This window comes from Sprattus sprattus, assembly GCF_963457725.1.
Source record: "Sprattus sprattus genome assembly, chromosome: 11".
NCBI lineage: Eukaryota > Metazoa > Chordata > Actinopteri > Clupeiformes > Clupeidae > Sprattus > Sprattus sprattus.
This window is the reverse complement of record NC_137909.1, coordinates 32421-52709: the sequence shown is the minus strand read 5'-3', so window position 1 is coordinate 52709 and position 20289 is coordinate 32421. Positions and strand designations below refer to the sequence as shown.

General features: G+C 43.2%; 1 protein-coding gene across 1 annotated transcript; it reads right to left on the bottom strand.

Annotated features, from left to right (window-relative positions):
* Positions 1–5608: 5608 nt before the first annotated feature.
* LOC308372861 (coxsackievirus and adenovirus receptor homolog) lies at positions 5609–6517 on the bottom strand (the record flags this gene model as incomplete). The annotated part of the gene is made up of 1 exon (XM_080848207.1): positions 5609–6517. The coding sequence occupies one exon, from the start codon at positions 6515–6517 to the stop codon at positions 5609–5611; it is 909 nt and encodes a 302-aa protein (XP_080704333.1).
* Between the last annotated feature and the right edge of the window lie 13772 nt (positions 6518–20289).

Genomic DNA, 20289 nt, shown 5'->3' with positions numbered 1-20289 from the left:
ACTTAAACAAATAAGGTTAAACTGAAAAATAATCAAACACTACCCTCATTCAAACCAAAAAGGGAAAAAAAATTCAGAAAACAAAAGAAATTCAAAAAACACACAGTTACCAAGGGTGTACCTGGACAAGGTATACCCTTATTTGCACACAACGGGGGGAGAGGGGCAGTATGGAACAGCCCTTGTAAATGTAATAAAAAACATTTTAGTCAAGGACCAACATGTAAAACAATGTGTGTGTCTCATATAAATGAACACGCTTCAATTTGAACAGACTACACAAACATAAAACATTTTCAAAAACAGGTGTAGCAGCTAACCATGTGCTTGGAGGTCAGCTGCTAAATGTTTGTTAGCCGGTTAGCTTTGGGTAGTCGTTACCAGGAGAAAAAGTCTTAAATTCTCGCTCTCAGGTTCTCATTTAGAAAGGATTTTTTTGCAAATCAATGCCACCAAATCATTTATGCTTTTGGGATGACATCTGTTTTTTTTGGTCCTTAAAAATGTTAGGTTACCTTAGAGAGGAGAGAATCTGGAGGCCTCCTGGCTGTGCAAAAGCATGCGGTCCTTCCGGGAAGGTGTGTGCAAAAAGTGACAAAGGAGCGTAATCCAAGTAGGTAAATCCTTTTAAAAAAGCTGATAAAAAGTACTCCTTGGAAGGATAAAACAGAGGTTAAAAATGTAAAAAAGTTTACCCAAGCGCTTTCGTCCTATAAGACTTCTTCAGGGGTTTTGGTCTGTTGGACTGAGAGCTGCAGGCTTCTTTAAAAGATTTTGTCAGTCCAGACGTGGGCGTGGACCTCGGGGTCAGGAGGTCGTCCCTCCCACCTGCAACTCAGTCATTGGAGGAAACAGGTAGAAGTCATTGAACACTTGACAGCAGTGTGTTTTACCAATTAAGGCTTGATTGGCAGTAAAAAAAATTTATATGCAACACTTTATAAGAATGAGGGTAGCTCAAAATCAAACAATAAAATAAAGAAAATATAAAAGAAAGTGAGAAAGGAGGATAATGCTAAAGAAAATTATTATGATAAAGAAGGGGTAAGTCTGTTTGCATGTCTGTTCTCTAAGCTATGACTCCGCAGGGAGATAACCTGGCTCAGGCCGGTTAGGTTTGAGTTATGGGGAATAAAGGTGGCCACCATACAGCCCTTACGAGCTGCATAGAGACCACCTTTGTGCACGGGCACAGGCTAATCTTTAAAACCTGGTGAGCATGCTGGTCTATATGCAAATGTTAGGTGGCACAGAGTAGCTGGTTATAAAACTTTAAACTCTGTCCACCATTTAGGACAAACCCTTCCTGAAAGAAAAAAAGAATAACTAATAAACACAGAAGAAATCAAAAAATTGTGTAGAGTTGGTCATTGAAGCGGGGGAACCTGGGGTTGTGTTTAGTGATGGGGTAGATGTTCTGATGGGGGTCCTAGATGCTGGACACTGATGGTTAGGGTTAGGATCAGAGATGGATTAGGGTTATGAAAGGAGAGTTATTGTAATGGACTGCTGACACAATGGGTTATGGTTAGGGTTAGAGTTCTGGATATGGTATGATTTCATTGATGGTTATGGTTAGAAGGAGAGTTTGGGTGAACATGTATCTATGTGTTTATTATTGAATGTTATGTTGATGGGTTTAAGTTTAGGAATATGTTCCTAGAAATGGTTATGGTAAGTATCTTGAAATAAATGTACCAGATGCTGTGTTTGTTGATGAAATGGTTTCTTTCCTTAGGGGCTGTGAAACATAAGAGATGGAAACGAACCCAAGTGGTGAACCTCTGGCGCCATCTCGTGGCCAAACCTTTTTTTTGGTTTTAGGTATGCAATTCAAAAAAAGAGAGACCCTGATGTAAGTAACCTCCTCAAAGGGATGTATTGCAGGTCACCAGAGCGGTTTGACCCTAGTTAAACCTGCATTCACAAACCTGGTGGGTTCTATTAAGTACATAACCCACATTTTTTTTCCTTTTTTTATTTTTATTTTTTATTTTTTTTCCTTTTTTCCTTTTTCTTTTCCTTTTTCCTGTTTTTTAGGGGTTTTTTTCCCTTTTTGTTTTTCAGGTTTTTGTAGTTTTTTAAAAAAAAGAATATTTTTTTTCCAAAAAGGAAAGATAGAAAAAAGATTTTTTTCGTCGATTTTTTTTTGTCGATCGGACTTACCGTTCAAAAGTTATTCCAAAAATAAGATTTTTTTTTGCTGTATCTCCGAAACCGGAAGTCTGAGCAAGTTGATTCCTCACTATCGTCTTCGCCGACCCCAACTTTGGCACAGTGGATCAAGGTTATGAGTCTCTCAGACTTTCACTTCCGGAGTTATAGAGCAAAAGGTGTTTCCCCATTGACTTCAATAGGATTTTTTTTTTTTTTTCTTTAAGTCCAACCCTAGTGGGTTTTTTTAATGCTTCCTGGGAAAAGTTGTCAGAAGCACGTTTCAGACCCTGGGGAATCTATTGGACACCCTTTTTTGGTACATTTTTTTTCAAGTCAAATCAACCCAAGTCAAGTCAAGTCAACCCAAGTCAAGTCAAGTCAACCCAAGTCAAGTCAAGTCAAGTCAACCCAAGTCAAGTCAAGTTAAGTCAACCCAAGTCAAGTCAAACCAAGTCAAGTCAAGTCAAGTTATTCCAAGTCAAGGCAAGTCAACCCAAGTCAAGGCAAGTCAACCCAAGTCAAGTAAACCCAAGTCAAGTCAACCCAAGTCAACCATGCTTTGCCCCCATTGACAGGTTATGTTTAGTAGAAGTGTTTGATTCAGGTCATCTTTCATTATGCTAACATCGTGCTAACATGTTCCCCATTGACAGGTTATGGTTAGTAGAAGTGTTTGATTGAGATGATCTTCCTTTTGAGCATTTTTGAGCATTTTTGGTGTTTTTGACGTCACGGCAGAGTCCAGGTGGAGGTTTTATACTAGAGGACCCTTTAAACTAACTTTTTCCAACTTTCTACGACTTACGGCTGTCATTTAGGTGAAAAGGGGTGAACGGACTACGCCTTGGACACCCTCTGATCCTTTTTGGGTTTCAAATAGGGATGTGGTTAGAACGAAAGGTCGTAGAGACAAAAGGAGGACATCCGTCAGCATCTCCTTTCGACGCTGAACACGCCTGAGTTGAAATTTTGTGGATTGGACTTTCCATTCAAAAGATACGGCCAAAATAGGATTTGTTTTGGCTGTATCTCAAAAACTGTAAGTTTGGCAAAGATGAAACCACCTCAGGCGTGTTCAGAGACGACGAATTAAGGCAGGGTAAGGATTTCATTTGAAAATATATGGGACTTTTTTGTGAAAATATATTTAAGTGTTTTCCCTACCTTTTTGTAGGTTTTTTCTGGCTAAAAATTCTAGAGGGCACGTTTCAGGCCATTTTGAATGTTTTGAGACCTATTTCAGGGTAGATTTTTGCGATTTTTTTTTTTTTTTTTTGAAAATTTTACCAAGTCCAACCCTAATTTTTTTTTTTTTGCCAAAAATTGACAGGAGGACGTTTCAAGCCATTTTGAATCTTTTGAGCCCAATTTGATATTTTTCATTTTTTTCAACTTGATTTTGTCAAATATCACCCAGACCAAACCCTCATACTAAACATAACCTGAGCTATCGGTAGTCTCTTTGGAATTTTTCCACAAAAGCTACTTCACTTCCAAGGTTAGCGAATGCAGTTAGCGCATCAGATGTAATGTCAATGGATGCCTCCAAATCCCGCGCACTTCCAAGTAGAAACTCTGGAATTCCAGTTAAGGACTAAGTGTTCACAGAAATTAACAAAAAAAAATTAGGAGCTACTTTTAGATTTTTGTTGTTTATATTTGTAACTTGTTTCAAAAATTAAGACATTTTACTATTTTTTTTCAGTCTTTGAAAGTTGCTAGTATGATACCACCAAATGGCCACAAGGGGGCATAAATTCCCCATCAGAAGTTCCCGAATAGCACCAGGCTGCCCTTCCGCAGTATTAACTGTATGTTTTCCCGACTCTAGGTGCTCATTTCCCCGCAAACATTCAGTAAAGGCTCCCTGCCTGGATGTGAGGTAGTACATGTGGAAGTAATGTAATATATATGGCAGTTCAGGTTGCCCTTCTGGAGTATTAACCGGATGTTTACCCGACTTAAGGTGATCATTTCCCCGCAGACTTTCACTAAAGGGTCCCTGCCAGGGTGTGAGGTAGTACATGTGGAAGTAAGGTATTATAAATGGAAGTTCAGGTTTCCCTTCCAGAGTATTAACTGGATGTTTACCCGACTTTATGTGCTTATTTCCCCGCAGACATTCACTACAGGGTCCCTGCCTGGGTCAGATGTAGTACATCTGGAATTAAGGTAATATATGTGGAAGGTCAGGTTTCCCTTCCGGAGTATTAACTGGATGTTTACCCGACTTTAGGTGCTTCTTTCCCCGCAGACATTCACTACAGGGTCCCTGCTTGGGTCAGAGGTAGTAAGGTAATATATATGGAAGTTCAGGTTTCCCTTCCGGACTATTAACCGAATGTTTAACCGACTTAAGGTGATCATTTCCCCGCAGACATTCACTAAAGGGTCCCTGCCAGGGTGTGAGGTAGTACATGTGGAAGTAAGGTATTATAAATGGAAGTTCAGGTTTCCCTTCCAGAGTATTAACTGGATGTTTACCCGACTTTATGTGCTTCTTTCCCCGCAGACATTCACTACAGGGTCCCTGCCTGGGTCAGATGTAGTACATCTGGAATTAAGGTAATATATGTGGAAGGTCAGGTTTCCCTTCCGGAGTATTAACTGGATGTTTACCCGACTTTAGGTGCTTCTTTCCCCGCAGACATTCACTACAGGGTCCCTGCTTGGGTCAGAGGTAGTACATCTGGAAGTAAGGTAATATATGTGGAAGGTCAGGTTGCCCTTCCGGAGTATTAACTGGATATTTACCCGACTTTAGGTGCTCATTTCCCCGCACACTTTCACTAAAGGGTCCCTGCCTGGGTGTGAGGTAGTAAATGTGGAAGATAGGTAATATATATGGAAGTTCAGGTTGCCCTTCTGGAGTATTAACTGGATGTTTACCCGACTTTAGGTGGTAATTTCCCCGCAGATATTCAGCATAGAGTCCCTGACTGGATCTAAGTTAAAGAGATGGAAGTTGAAGTCTAAGTTCCCAAACAACACCTGGCTGCGAACCCGACTTTGGGTGCTCATATCCCCGCAGACAATCAGTAGAGGGTCCCTGCATTGGTGTCAGGTAGTAAATGTGGAAGTTAGGTCATACATATGGAAGTTCAGGTTGCCCTTCCGGAGTATTAACTGGATGTTTACCCGACTTTGGGTGCTCGTTTCCCCGCAGACAATCAGTAGAGGGTCCCTGCATGGGTGTGAGGTAGTAAATGTGGAAGATAGGTAATATATATGGAAGTTCAGGTTGCCCTTCTGGAGTATTAACTGGATGTTTACCCGACTTTGGGTGAACCTGAAGTCCACATCATGAGCACCTCATGGAGTGAAACTCTTTGATATTATATTTTGTGTTTTAATACAATTAATTTCATTTTCAAAGATATTTGAAAGACAAACAAAGTAAGTTTTTGTTCTTTTTTTTATTTTCTCATTCAAGTCAAAGTAATTTCTCATTTTAGAGGTCAGTGGTGCTGCTTGTGACATTCACATCGCCTGTGATGGCTAATCTTCTGTGTTTCGGGGGACTTGCATCCTCTCTAATGTCATTTGCGGTGTCTTCTTCCACCATTTCCTCCTTGCACTTGTAGCGGTGGTAGACACTGAAGGTGATCACAGCAAGGACCAGGAGGCTGCTCACTACTGTTCCTGCTACCATGCCAACCATGGAAGGAGGAATAATCTTTAGTTCCAAAAAGCAGCCCTCCATTCCAACCCGGTTCCTGGCAATGCAGCTATAGGTCCCTGAATCCCTCTCTTCTGCTACTGGGATGTGGAGCGTGCCTGCAACAGCATCCGAGCGGGCAGAGGATGGTAGCGTGTAGGGTCCGGTGGTTCTCTGCCAGTTGTAGTCGATGGGGATTGCACCTTCCAGGGCATTGCAGTGCAACACCACATTTCTGCCCACCTCTTCAGTGCCCTTTGTGTGACAACTTGGCTTGGAGGGAGCATGTATCACCCGGAGGATAACCGAAATTCTTTGGATACCAGGGACCTTCTTCACTTGGCACCTGTAAGTCCCAGAATCTGAGGGTGTCAGTAGTAGCAGGTTAATGGAGGCATCTCCTTTCCTTGGATCCATTGAAATGAAGTGGACCCTGCCTTTGAGTGGCACGTAGTAGTTGTCATAGATCTGCCCGGCGGAATACACAATGATTACTGGGTCCTCTGTTAGTCCAGGGTTAGACAGCCGAGTCCACTCAATTTCCAGAGGTCCAAGGTCATCTGGGGCGAGGGTGAATTGGCAGTCCAGTGCTGCGCCTCCTCCAACCGCCTTCTCCACAAGTTTCTTGTTGGTCGAGTTGATCAGGACGCTGCTACATTTGACGGTCAGCAATAGTAATATTTGGAATATTTGCCAGTCCATTGTTGGGTGCCTTTGGATTCATCCCCCTTTTATATGTTTCCACAGGCTTGCAGACAATAATTTGAACCAATTCATTTGCTCCAGTATTTATACCAATAACCAATAGATTTGCAGGATGTAAAAATAGCAAGATGACGTAGGTGAGCTTAGGCTATAAATACTGCCATCTCTCCATTCAAATCCATACACACTGCAAGAATCGTTATGTAGCGGATTGACAAAGCACCGACTAGGACAAGCCAAATCTTGAACCAGACCAAAGAGAAGCTGGAGGAAAAGCGTGAAGCTGGAAAGGAAATCTTGGTGAAGAAATGTCAGGTATGTGGAACTTTTCACTCTGTGTTTAAGTCATTATGTCCAAAAGTTTTACTGTAAAAAATATTAATGAAATTCTATACTACTGTCTGGCTTCACCACAGTAATAGTGCCTGTTCATGTAGCAGTTCCCCCAAATATACCGATTGGCCGCCCAGATGTGGAAGAAATTGGAGGGTCCTGCAGGCAAGTTTAGTTCCTCTTTTCTATACTGATATTGTGCATATTACTAATCAATTTAATTTGCCACTATTTTCACTAAAATTATTCATTTTTCTTGCAGATGCACCTGTGGCAATCCGTGTGACCTATTCACACTGTCTTTGGCGGCAGTCCTGTTCGGCCTGCTGCTAATAATTTATTATATAATATTGGTCATAGTATACCACAATAAAAAATAAAAAAGATTGCTGAAGTTGTCATGTCTTTAATTCACCTTTGCATCCATAAAGCTGGCCAAGGCTATTAACTGTATTAGATGAACATAGTGTAGCTTTCCTGGATGTTCATGTAATTGTTTTGGAACACTGTGTAGCTTTTCTGGAAGTTCATGTAGTTGTTTTGGAACACTGTGTAGCTTTTCTGGAAGTTCATGTAGTTGTTTTGGAATATTGCGTAGCTTTTCTGGAAGTTCATGTAGCAGTTTTGGAACATTGCGTATATTTTCTGTTAGTGGATGTGATTGGCCTATTCAAATTAGGAGGCATAGTCTATTATCTGTTTGAATAGCAAGATGACGTAGGCAAGCTAAGGCTATAAATGCCGCCATCTCTCCATTCAAATCCATACACACTGCAAGAATTGTCATGCGTCATCGGATTGAGAAAGCAGAGACCGGGACAGCCTATTATTGCCATGTGAAGAGAAGCTGGAGGAAGCTGGAGGAAAATCTTGGGTTGTCTCCGGTTAATCTGAATAACCAGCTAGATAACTCCCAGAACATGGAAGAGGTAAGTAGAATTCTTGGAAGTTGATTGTTCCACATTAATTATACATCACAACGTGTTGCAGTTCCTTATCACGTGTCTGCCTATTCTTGCCATGTGAACCAGACCGAAGAGAAGCTGGAGGAAAATCTTGGGTTGTCTCTGGTTAATCCAAATAACCAGCTAGATAACTCCCAGAACATGGAAGAGGTAAGTAGAATTCTTGGAAGTTGATTGTTTCACATTAACTGTACATCACAACGTGTTGCAGTTCCTTATCACGTGTCTGTCTGGACAGGTACACATAACACCTGATGAATTAGAGGACCAAGAGACGTATATTGAACTCAAACCAGTTTTTTTAGAGGATGAACTGGATGAGGAGACCCGGTTCTCTCAGATCATTCCACCTTACCAGGAGCCCAAGTCCAACGTATTCCATACAGTAAGTAGAATTTATGGATGTTGCTTTGTCGGAATTGACCCTATTTTTACAGCGTGCTTTAGTTCCTAATCATTTATATTTTGCACAGGTTGAGAGTGCAGTTACTGACAGCGACTCAGAGATGGATGAACTTGACAACATTCTGAGTAATACAGATTTCTCCAAGCTGCTGCAAAAAAGGAAAAGTCCTCCTCTGCCCCTTACAAGACCTCAAAAGAAAAAGATCCCTGAAAAGAAAAAGATCCCTCAAAAGGCTTGCAGGATTCAGAAAACAAGAGCGGTTAAAAGAAAGAGCAAGAAGGGAGAAGAGGGCGATAATGGGAAGAAAGTTACAGTGACAAAGAAGCTCCACTCTGGCAAACAGCTTACTGCCAAAACGTCTAGAAAGGTAAGGTATGACCTGTGGAGGTAATAATATAATTAATTGATTGAATTCACTTGGGTTACTGCTTAATAATTGACCTCTTAATCTTTACAGCGTGAAAGGAGAAGGTTGTGCTATTCACCAGAATTCCTAGCAATGCTCAGACTGGCCTTCCAATTTGACATCCAGAAAAAGATCATCAGGGTACGGAGTATTCAAAACACCCTTAAAAACAACCCAGCACTTCTTGGAATGTGCAAAAAGATGAATGTATCTGTTGAAAATGTTCGTAACAGACTTCGAATTATGGTTAAGGAACGAGATTGATGTACACATATTTCATTAAAATGTTTGATTGGTGATTGCTGAAGTAGTCATGTCTTTAATTCACCTTTGCATCCATAAATTTGCCCAAAGCTATTAGCTGTATTAGATGAACACTGCGTAGCTTTTCTGGAGGTGAACATAATTGGCCCATTCAAATTAGGAGGCGTGCCAAATCAACTGTATAAATAGCAATAATTGGCACTTCGTCATTCATTTCCACAATTGCGACCATGAAGGTAAGGACATATCTCATCATATCTGCTTATTCTGAAAACGCATGTAGTTCTCTTGGAACGTAGCGTAGCTTTCCTGGATGTTCATGTCATTGTTTTGGAACACTGAGTAGGCTTTCTGGAAGTTCATGTAGTTGATTTGGAATATAACGTAGGTTTTTTGGAAGTTCATGTAGCTGTTTTGGACTATTGTGTAGCTTATCTGGAAGTTCATGTAGTTGTTATGGAATATAATGTAGGGTTTTTTGGAAGTTCTCGTAGCTGTTGTGGACTAATGTGTAGCTTATCTGAAAGTTCATGTAGTTGTTTTGAATTATTACGTAGCTTTTTTGGAAGTTCATGTTAATGTTGTGGACTATTGTGTAGCTTTTCTGGAAGTTCATGTAGTTGTTTTGGAACACTGCGTAGCTTTTGTGGTAGTGAACATAATTGGCCCATTCAAATTAGGAGGCGTGCCAAATCAACTGTATAAATAGCAATAATTGGCACTTCGTCATTCATTTCCACAATTGCGACCATGAAGGTAAGGACATATCTCATCATATCTGCTTTTCTGAAAACGCATGTAGTTCTCTTGGAACGTAGCGTAGCTTTCCTGGATGTTCATGTCATTGTTTTGGAACACTGAGTAGGCTTTCTGGAAGTTCATGTAGTTGTTATGGAATATAATGTAGGTTTTTTTTGAAGTTCACGTAGCTGTTGTTGACTTTTGTGTAGCTTATCTGAAAGTTCATGTAGTTGTTTTGAATTATTACGTAGCTTTTTTGGAAGTTCATGTTAATGTTGTGGACTATTGTGTAGCTTTTCTGGAAGTTCATGTAGTTATTTTGGAACACTGCGTAGCTTTTGTGGTAGTGAACATAATGGGCCCATTCAAATTAGGAGGCATGCTAAATCTTCTGTATAGATAGCAAGGTTTGGCACTTCGTCATTCATTTCCACAATTGCGACCATGAAGGTATGGACATATCTCATTATATCTGCTTTTCTGAAAACGCATGTAGTTCTCTTGGAACGTAGTGTAGCTTTCCTGGATGTTCATGTCATTGTTTTGGAACACTGTGTAGGCTTTCTGGAAGTTCATGTAGTTGTTATGGAATATAATGTAGGTTTTTTTTTTAAGTTCACGTAGCTGTTGTTGACTTTTGTGTAGCTTATCTGAAAGTTCATGTAGTTGTTTTGAATTATTACGTAGCTTTTTTGGAAGTTCATGTTAATGTTGTGGACTATTGTGTAGCTTTTCTGGAAGTTCATGTAGTTGTTTTGGAACACTGCGTAGCTTTTGTGGTAGTGAACATAATGGGCCCATTCAAATTAGGAGGCATGCTAAATCTTCTGTATAGATAGCAAGGTTTGGCACTTCGTCATTCATTTCCACAATTGCGACCATGAAGGTATGGACATATCTCATTACATCTGCTTTTCCGAAAACGCATGTAGTTGTCTTGGAACGTAGCGTAGCTTTCCTGGATGATCATGTCATTGTTTTGGAACACTGTGTAGGCTTTCTGGAAGTTCATGTAGTTGTTATGGAATATAATGTAGGGTTTTTTGGAAGTTCATGTCATTGTTTTGGAACACTGTGTAGGCTTTCTGGAAGTTCATGTAGTTGTTATGGAATATAATGTAGGTTTTTTTGGAAGTTCATGTCATTGTTTTGGAACACTGTTTTGGCTTTCTGGAAGTTCATGTAGTTGTTATGGAATATAATGTAGTTTTTTTGGAAGTTCATGTCATTGTTTTGGAGCACTGTGTAGACTTTCTGGAAGTTCATGTAGTTGTTATGGAATATTATGCAGTTTTTTTGGAAGTTCATGTCATTGTTTTGGAACACTATTTTGGCTTTCTGGAAGTTCATGTAGTTGTTATGGAATATAATGTAGTTTTTTTTGGAATAACAGGATAAAAAGACTTGTCCGAAGTGCCAGGGTGAATTTGCCAACCTGGCGCGTCACCTGCGGCACACGCACGGGATGAGAGACAAGAGAGAGAGGAGCCTGACCGTTGGAAGGTACAGCGGGAAGCTGGGATGCCCAATACCAAACTGTACAGACAAACTGTACTCACGGCTGGATAAGCACATCATTACCAAGCACAAGCAAAAGGTTTTACTTTTACAATTGATCAAATGTTATTCGAAGATGTATTTTGCTAGATTAAAACAATTTGAAATATAATCTTTTAACAGGGTCGATGCCTGAAGAAGCTCCTCAAGATGGCGAAGAAGAAAGCCATTTTACAGGAGCTACAGGCTATCCATCATCCACCACAGGTCCAGCCATCATCCACCTCAGGAGTGTCAGGAGTGTCAGAACCTTGCTCCTTGCAGCCACCACCACCAACCGCAACACCACCATCCATTGGACATCTGGCAAGTGAGGTTGAAGCCATGAAAAAAGATGTCCAACTGCTAAGGAAGGAGGTGAACTACCTCAGGGCCCTTTGCAAAGAGCAAGGTTCTGACACTCCACAATCATCTCATCCCATCTCGCCTGCCTCACCTGTGCCTGCCCAAACATCGCCACAACCCACAACCAGCATGATGCAGCCTGCCTCACCTGTGACTGCCCATACATTGCCACAACCCACAACCAGCATGATGCAGCCTGCCTCACCTGTGACTTCCCACACACCTGTGCCTGCCCAAACATCGCCACAACCCACAACCAGCATGATGCAGCCTGCCTCACCTGTGACTGCCCATACATCGCCACAACCCACAACCAGCATGATGCAGCCTGCCTCACCTGTGACTGCCCATACATCGCCACAACCCACAACCAGCATGGTGCAGCCTGCCTCACCTGTGACTTCCCACACATCGCCGCTCCCTCCTCTGCTCTCTCCACTCCACTCTCCAACAAGGGAGACTTCCTGCCCTTCAGTGGGACAGCAAGAGACACCCTTGCCTAATCTGGGTAAGTTGATTCAAATGGTTGTTTGGCAGTTTATTGTATTTGCATAGCGCTATAACAATACAATTGCCTCTAGGCGCTTAACAGAGCCCAGAGCCTAAACAGAACAGAACTGGGACCACCTATTTTTCAGATAATGTGCTGGACCAATTCGAAGCCAGCCTCATTGGACCAAATCAGTCCCAGCAGGCCCTTAGGAATCTAAAACAACGCAAGAGCTATGTAAAGGAATTCCTCCTGTATATGTCAGGAAATAAGGGGGACATCAATAAGACCTTCAATTTCCTGAATGATATGCACAAACTGAACAGGTGTGTTGTTTTCACTATTCGCGTGGTATGAAAGAAGAGCACACTTTAAAGTTTTGAAAATACAGTCCATATTTGAAGTGCTCATATATTCCTTTTTATTTCTTTTTCTCAAGCTATCTCACAAGTCTGAATGGCAGACTGAAGCCAAGCAGTCAGGTGCATATCATTTTGGATATTGAGGCCTTCTTGAGGTATTTAAAACTGCATGGCTGCAGACTCACTCCCCTCAAGATTGGCTGGATATTAGAAAAGCTTTCCCTGTGGAAAAGATGCCTAGGGCCCCGAGTTGTAATTCAAAGGCAAGAATATCGAAGGTTTAAATGTGGTAAGTTTGAAAGAAAATAGGTGCTGATGAAAGAGGTATGCTGATAAAACTATCTTGTCTCGACATGGTATACTGTTCTCTCTTACAGGGAAACTCATACTGGCTGAGCACCTCCTGGCCTTCATCCAGCAGGTCGGCCAAAGGTTACCCCAAGCTCTGCAGGACCTCCGTTTGGATCAAGCCAACCCAAGTCTTCTGGCCCGAGTGGTAGGGCTGTTGGTGGGGGGCATGGCAGCGTCCACAGGCCACCGAAAATGTGTATTTTTGGGAATGACTGTAGAGGATGTTGAGACCGCAGAGGCCTATAAGGCCTCTTTCACCATTACAGTGAGTTTATTATATTACTCTTCAGAATGTTCCAAAAAGTTCTGTTGATTTGAATCCACCCCAACATTCGCAGGTCATTAGTTACATATAATGACTGCTGCAAAGTTCTTCCAACCTGTCTGGTAAAGTCTTTTCCAATGCCTGTCCATTTTCTCAGGTACCTCTGCATAAAACGGCGAAGACTTTTGGGGCTGCAAAGATCTGTATTACAAAGGACCTCTACAGGCTCCTAAGGGAGTTCTGTGAATTGAGGCCAAGCCTCCCTGGTTACCATAACCCACCAAAGACGCTGTTCTTTAATAGTGCAGAAGGAGAAATGACAAGAATGGGGGTGTTTGTCAGTCGGGTTTGGGCCGAGTGTGGACTGCCGGGGTCACCCACATTAACGGACATTAGGACGGCAATTTCAACTCATGTATGTTCCTATCAATTTGACCAATAAGCTGATATAAAAATGTTCTATATCCATAAAGCACTTTCTCTCCCACAGACAGATGTGATGCTACCTTTTGAAGAGAGAGAGAAGGTGTGTCAGGCAATGGCCCATGATCCCAAGACGGCGAAAAAGTTTTATGTCCCGGAGGCCACAGCCAAACAAGCCCAGTCCATAAGACTGAGTATTTTGAGGTCCCTTATGGACTCGGCCAGGCCGGCTAAAAGTGGGTGTCGTTTTTGGTGTTTTCTTGATTTTGTAATGATTGTCATGATATGTTTTCTAAGTGTTTAATGAATTGTACAGAAAAACAGCTTAATCCTCATTTTGATGTGCCAGGGGTCTCAGAGGAGCCCAAACACCATGAGGAGGCAGGTCAGGAAAGGAGAGAGGATGAGGAGATTCAGGTAGATGAGGGCCAGGAGGGAATGTCAGATACCAGCAGTTCAAGTTCTGGGAGTTCCTTTTCCTCCACTGAGGAGGGTGAGGAGAAGGGCCAGGAGGAAGCCCAAGCCAGAGAGGAAGAGTCCGGAAGCTCTAGCTCCAGTGAGTCTGTCTCGGGCTCCAGTGGGTCTGAGTCCGGGACAGACCACTGAGGAGGAGGGAAAAGGGGACGATGACTTTAATGCTATTTAATTTATATTTTTTATTTAGTTTTTTCTTTCAAAAAAGAAGTTCAAAGTTCATATCACGTTCACATTAAAAAGTTGTAAAAGTAAAAAGTTGTAATTTTTCTTTCAATAGGTGAAGCAAGTTGTGTAATGAAATGCTTAAGACTGGGTGTCAAGTAGTAAATGTGTAAGTTCTGTGTGCGGGGAAATCAGCACCCAAAGTCGGGTTAGCAGCGAGGTGTTTTTTGGGAACTTAGACTTCAACTTCCATCTCTTTAACTTAGATCCAGTCAGGGACTCTCTGCTGAAAAGCTGCGGGGAAATTACCACCTAAAGTCGGGTAAACATCCAGTTCACACTCTGGAAGGTCAACCTGAACTTCCATAAATTCGACCTAACTTCCACATTTACTACCTCACACCCAGGCAGGGATCCTCCACTTAGTGTCTGCGGGGAAATTACCACCTAAAGTCGGGTAAACATCCAGTTAATACTCCGAAAGGGCAACCTGAACTTCCATATGTATGACTTAACTTCCACATTTACTACCTCACACCCATGCAGGGACCCTATACTGATTGTCTGCGGGGTTATGAGCAACCAAAGTCGGTTTAGCAGCCAGGTGTTGTTTGGGAACTTAGACTTCAACTTCCATCTCTTTAACTTAGATCCAGTCAGGGACTCTCTACTGAATATCTACGGGGAAATGAGCACCTAAAGTCGGGTAAACATCCAGTTAATACTCCGGCAGGGCAATCTGAACTTCCATATGTATGACCTAACTTCCACATTTACTACCTCACACCCATGCAGGGACCTTCTACTGATTTTCTGCGGGGAAATTACCACCTAAAGTCGGGTAAACATCCAGTTAATACTCCAAAAGGGCAACCTGAACTTCCATATGTATGACCTAACTTCCACATTTACTACCTCACACCCATGCAGGGACCCTCTACTGATTGTGTGCGGGGTTATGAGCAACCAAAGTCGGTTTAGCAGCCAGGTGTTGTTTGGGAACTTAGACTTCAACTTCCATCTCTTTAACTTAGATCCAGTCAGGGACTCTCTACTGAATATCTGCGGGGAAATGAGCAACTAAAGTCGGGTAAACATCCAGTTAATACTCCGGAAGGGTAACCTGAACTTCCATATGTATGACCTAACTTCCACATTTACTACCTGACACCCATGCAGGGACCCTCTACTGATTGTCTGCGGGGAAACGAGCACCCAAAGTCGGGTAAACAATCAGTTAATACTCCGGAAGGGCAACCTGAACTTCCATATGTATGACCTAACTTCCACATTTACTACCTCACACCCATGCAGGGACCTTCTACTGATTTTCTGCGGGGAAATTACCACCTAAAGTCGGGTAAACATCCAGTTAATACTCCAAAAGGGCAACCTGAACTTCCATATGTATGACCTAACTTCCACATTTACTACCTCACACCCATGCAGGGACCCTCTACTGATTGTCTGCGGGGTTATGAGCAACCAAAGTCGGTTTAGCAGCCAGGTGTTGTTTGGGAACTTAGACTTCAACTTCCATCTCTTTAACTTAGATCCAGTCAGGGACTCTCTACTGAATATCTGCGGGGAAATGAGCACCTAAAGTCGGGTAAACATCCAGTTCACACTCTGGAAGGTCAACCTGAACTTCCATATGTATGACCTAACTTCCACATTTACTACCTCACACCCATGCAGGGACCCTCTACTGATTGTCTGCGGGGAAATTACCACCTAAAGTCGGGTAAACATCCAGTTGACACTCTGGAAGGGCAACCTGAACTTCCATATATTTGACCTAACTTCCACATTTACTACCTCACACCCAGGCAGGGACCCTCCACTTAGTGTCTGCGGGGGAATTAGGACCTAAAGTCGGGTAAATATCCAGTTGACACTCCAGAAGGGCAACCTGGACTTCCAGATTTACTACCTGACACCCATGCAGGGACCCTCTACTGATTGTCTGCGGGGATATGAGCACCAAAAGTCGGGTTGGCAACCAGGTGTTGTTTGGGAACTTAGACTTCAACTTCCATCTCTTTAACTTAGATCCAGTCAGGGACTCTATGCTGAATATCTGCGGGGAAATTACCACCTAAAGTCGGGTAAACATCCACTTAATACTCCGGAAGGGTAACCTGAACTTCCATATGTATGACCTAACTTCCACATTTACTACCTCACACCCATGCAGGGACCCTCTACTGATTGTCTGCGGGGAAATGAGCACCCAAAGTCGGGTAAACATCCAGTTAATACTCCAGAAAGGCAACCTGAACTTCCATATGTATGACCTAACTTCCACATTTACTACCTCACACCCATGCAGGGACCCTCTACTGATTGTCTGCGGGGTTATGAGCAACCAAAGTCGGTTTAGCAGCCAGGTGTTGTTTGGGAATTTAGACTTCAACTTCCATCTCTTTAACTTAGATCCAGTCAGGGACTCTCTGCTGAAAAGCTGCGGGGAAATTACCACCTAAAGTCGGGTAAACATCCAGTTCACACTCTGGAAGGTCAACCTGAACTTCCATATATTTGACCTAACTTCCACATTTACTACCTCACACCCAGGCAGGGATCCTCCACTTAGTGTCTGCGGGGAAATTACCACCTAAAGTCGGGTAAACATCCAGTTAATACTCCGAAAGGGCAACCTGAACTTCCATATGTATGACTTAACTTCCACATTTAGTACCTTATACCCAGGTAGGGACCCTCCACTTAGTGTCTGCGGGGGAATTAGGACCTAAAGTCGGGTAAACATCCAGTTAATACTCCAGAAGGGCAACCTGGACTTCCAGATTTACTACCTGACACCCATGCAGGGACCCTCTACTGATTGTCTGCGGGGATATGAGCACCAAAAGTCGGGTTGGCAGCCAGGTGTTGTTTGGGAACTTAGATTCAGTTAGGGACTCTCTACTGAATATCTACGGGGAAATGAGCACCTAAAGTCGGGTAAACATCCAGTTAATACTCCGGAAGGGCAACCTGAACTTCCATATGTATGACCTAACTTCCACATTTACTACTTCACACCCATGCAGGGACCTTCTACTGATTGTCTGCGGGGATATGAGCAACCAAAGTCGGGTTTGCAGCCAGGTGTTGTTTGGGAACTTAGACTTCAACTTCCATCTCTTTAACTTAGATCCAGTCAGGGACTCTATGCTGAATATCTGCGGGGAAATTACCACCTAAAGTCGGGTAAACATCCAGTTGATACTCTGGAAGGGCAACCTGAACTTCCATATATTTGACCTAACTTCCACATTTACTACCTCACAGCCAGGCAGGGACCCTCCACTTAGTGTCTGCGGGGGAATTAGGACCTAAAGTCGGGTAAATATCCAGTTGACACTCCAGAAGGGCAACCTAGACTTCCAGATTTACTACCTGACACCCATGCAGGGACCCTCTACTGATTGTCTGCGGGGAAATGAGCACCCAAAGTCGGGTAAACATCCAGTTAATACTCCAGAAGGGCAACCTGAACTTCCATATGTGTGACCTAACTTTCACATTTACTACCTGACACCCATGCAGGGACCCTCTACTGATTGTCTGCGGGGAAATGAGCACCCAAAGTCGGGTTAGCAGCCAGGTGTTGTTTGGGAACTTAGACTTCAACTTCCATCTCTTTAACTTAGATCCAGTCAGGGACTCTCTGCTGAATATCTGCGGGGAAATTACCACCTAAAGTCGGGTAAACATCCAGTTAATACTCCGGAAGGGTAACCTGAACTTCCATATGTATGACCTAACTTCCACATTTACTACCTGACACCAATGCAGGGACCCTCTACTGATTGTCTGCGGGGATATGAGCACCCAAAGTCGGGTTCGCAGCCAGGTGTTGTTTGGGAACTTAGACTTCAACTTCCATCTCTTTAACTTAGATCCAGTCAGGGACTCTATGCTGAATATCTGCGGGGAAATTACCACCTAAAGTCGGGTAAACATCCAGTTAATACTCCGGAAGGGTAACCTGAACTTCCATATGTATGACCTAACTTCCACATTTACTACCTCACACCCATGCAGGGACCCTCTACTGATTGTCTGCGGGGAAACGAGCACCCAAAGTCGGGTAAACATCCAGTTAATACTCCGGAAGGGCAACCTGAACTTCCATATGTGCGACCTAACTTCCACATTTACTACCTGACACCCAGCCTTAAGCACTCTGCCAACTTCCATGTCTTGCCCGACTTATGCACTCTCCCCTAGGCTTCATGGTTGGGGCACACGGCCATGGGACTGCCAGCCCATGGTGAACCAAAATTCCTTTTTGGTTAACCATGGGTGATTTTTTTTTTTTGGTTAACCATGGGTGGAATTTCTTTTTGGTTAACCATGGGTGGAATTTTCTTTTTGGTTAACCATGGGCCGTGGATCCGTAGGCCGCGCAACATCACCTGAATCCTCGTATAAGGTGTTTAAGGCTGGTAACGGTCTTAAGGGTGGACCGGTGATTAAGTCTGATTTTTTGGAGGGGGGCGTGTCCCCTGGAGGGGGTCCCAGGCTAACTTCCCAGGGATATCCCCGCCGAAGGTGCACTCTGGTCAGGCACCTGTCAGCCACCTCTGGGGGGTCGGGGATCAAAGTAAAAGAGATGGAAGTTTTGGTAGCAATTCTGGAATAGCACCTGGCTGCCTACCCGACTTTGGGTGCTCCATTTCCCGCAGACAATCAGTAGAAGGTCCCTGCCTGGATGTAAGTCAATGAGATGGAAGTTAAGGTAGCAATTCCGGAATAGTACCTGGCTTTCTACCTGACTTTGGGTGCTTCTTTCCCCGCAGACAATCGGCAGAGTGTCCCTCCCTGGATCTAAGTCAATGAGATGGAAGTTAAGGTAGCAATTCCGGAATAGTACCTGGCTTTTTACCCCACTTTGAGTGCTTATTTCCCCGCAGACAATCAGTAAAGGGTCCATGCTTGTGTGTGAGGTAGTACATGTGGAAGTAAGGTAATATAAATGGAAGTTAAGTAAGCAATTCCGGAATAGCACCTGGCTGCCTACCCGACTTTGGGTGCTTATTTCCCCGCTGACAAACAGTAGAAGGTCCCTGCCTGGATCTAAGTCAAAGAGATGGAAGTTAAGGTAGCAATTACGGAATAGCACCTGGCTTTCTACCCCACTTTGACTGCTTATTTCCCCGCAGACAATCAGCAGAGTGTCCCTCCCTGGATCTAAGTCAAAGAGATGGAAGTTAAGGTAGCAATTACGGAATAGCACCTGGCTTTCTACCCCACTTTGGGTGCTTATTTCCCCGCAGACAATCAGTAGAGTGTCCCTCCCTGGATCTAAGTCAAAGAGATGGAAGTTAAGGCAGCAATTCTGGAATAGTACCTGGCTTTCTACCCCACTTTGAGTGCTTATTTCCCCGCAGACAATCAGTAAAGGGTCCATGCCTGTGTGTGAGGTAGTACATGTGGAAGTAAGGTAATATAAATGGAAGTTAAGTAAGCAATTCCGGAATAGCACCTGGCTGCCTACCCAACTTTGGGTGCTTATATCCCCGCTGACAAACAGTAGAAGGTCCCTGCCTGGATCTAAGTCAATGTGATGGAAGTTAAGGTAGCAATTCCGGAATAGTACCTGGTTTTCTACCCCACTTTGGGTGCTTATTTCCCCGCAGACAATCAGTAAAGGGTCCATGCCTGTGTGTGAGGTAGTACATGTGGAAGTAAGGTAATATAATTGGAAGTTAAGCAAGCAATTCCGGAATAGCACCTGGCTGCCTACCCGACTTTGGGTGCTTATTTCCCCGCAGACAATCAGTAGAGGGTCCCTGCCTGGATCTAAGTACAGGAGATAGAAGTTGAAGTCTAACTCCCAAGTATCTTCTCACTGTCTACCCGACTTTGGGTGCTTATTTCCCCCCAGACAATCAGTACAGCGTCCCTCCCTAGATCTAAGTCAATGAGATGGAAGTTAAGGTAGCAATTCTGGAATAGTACCTGGCTTTCTACCCCACTTTGAGTGCTTATTTCCCCGCAGTTAATCAGTAGAATATCCCTGCCTGGATCTAAGTCAAAGAGATGAAAGTTAAGGTAGCAATTCCAGAAAAGCACCTGGCTGCCTACCCCACTTTGGGTGCTTATTTCCCCGCAGACAATCAGTAGAAGGTCCCTCCCTGGATCTAAGTCAATGAGATGGAAGTTAAGGTAGCAATTCTGGACTAGTACCTGGCTGCCTACCCCACTTTGGGT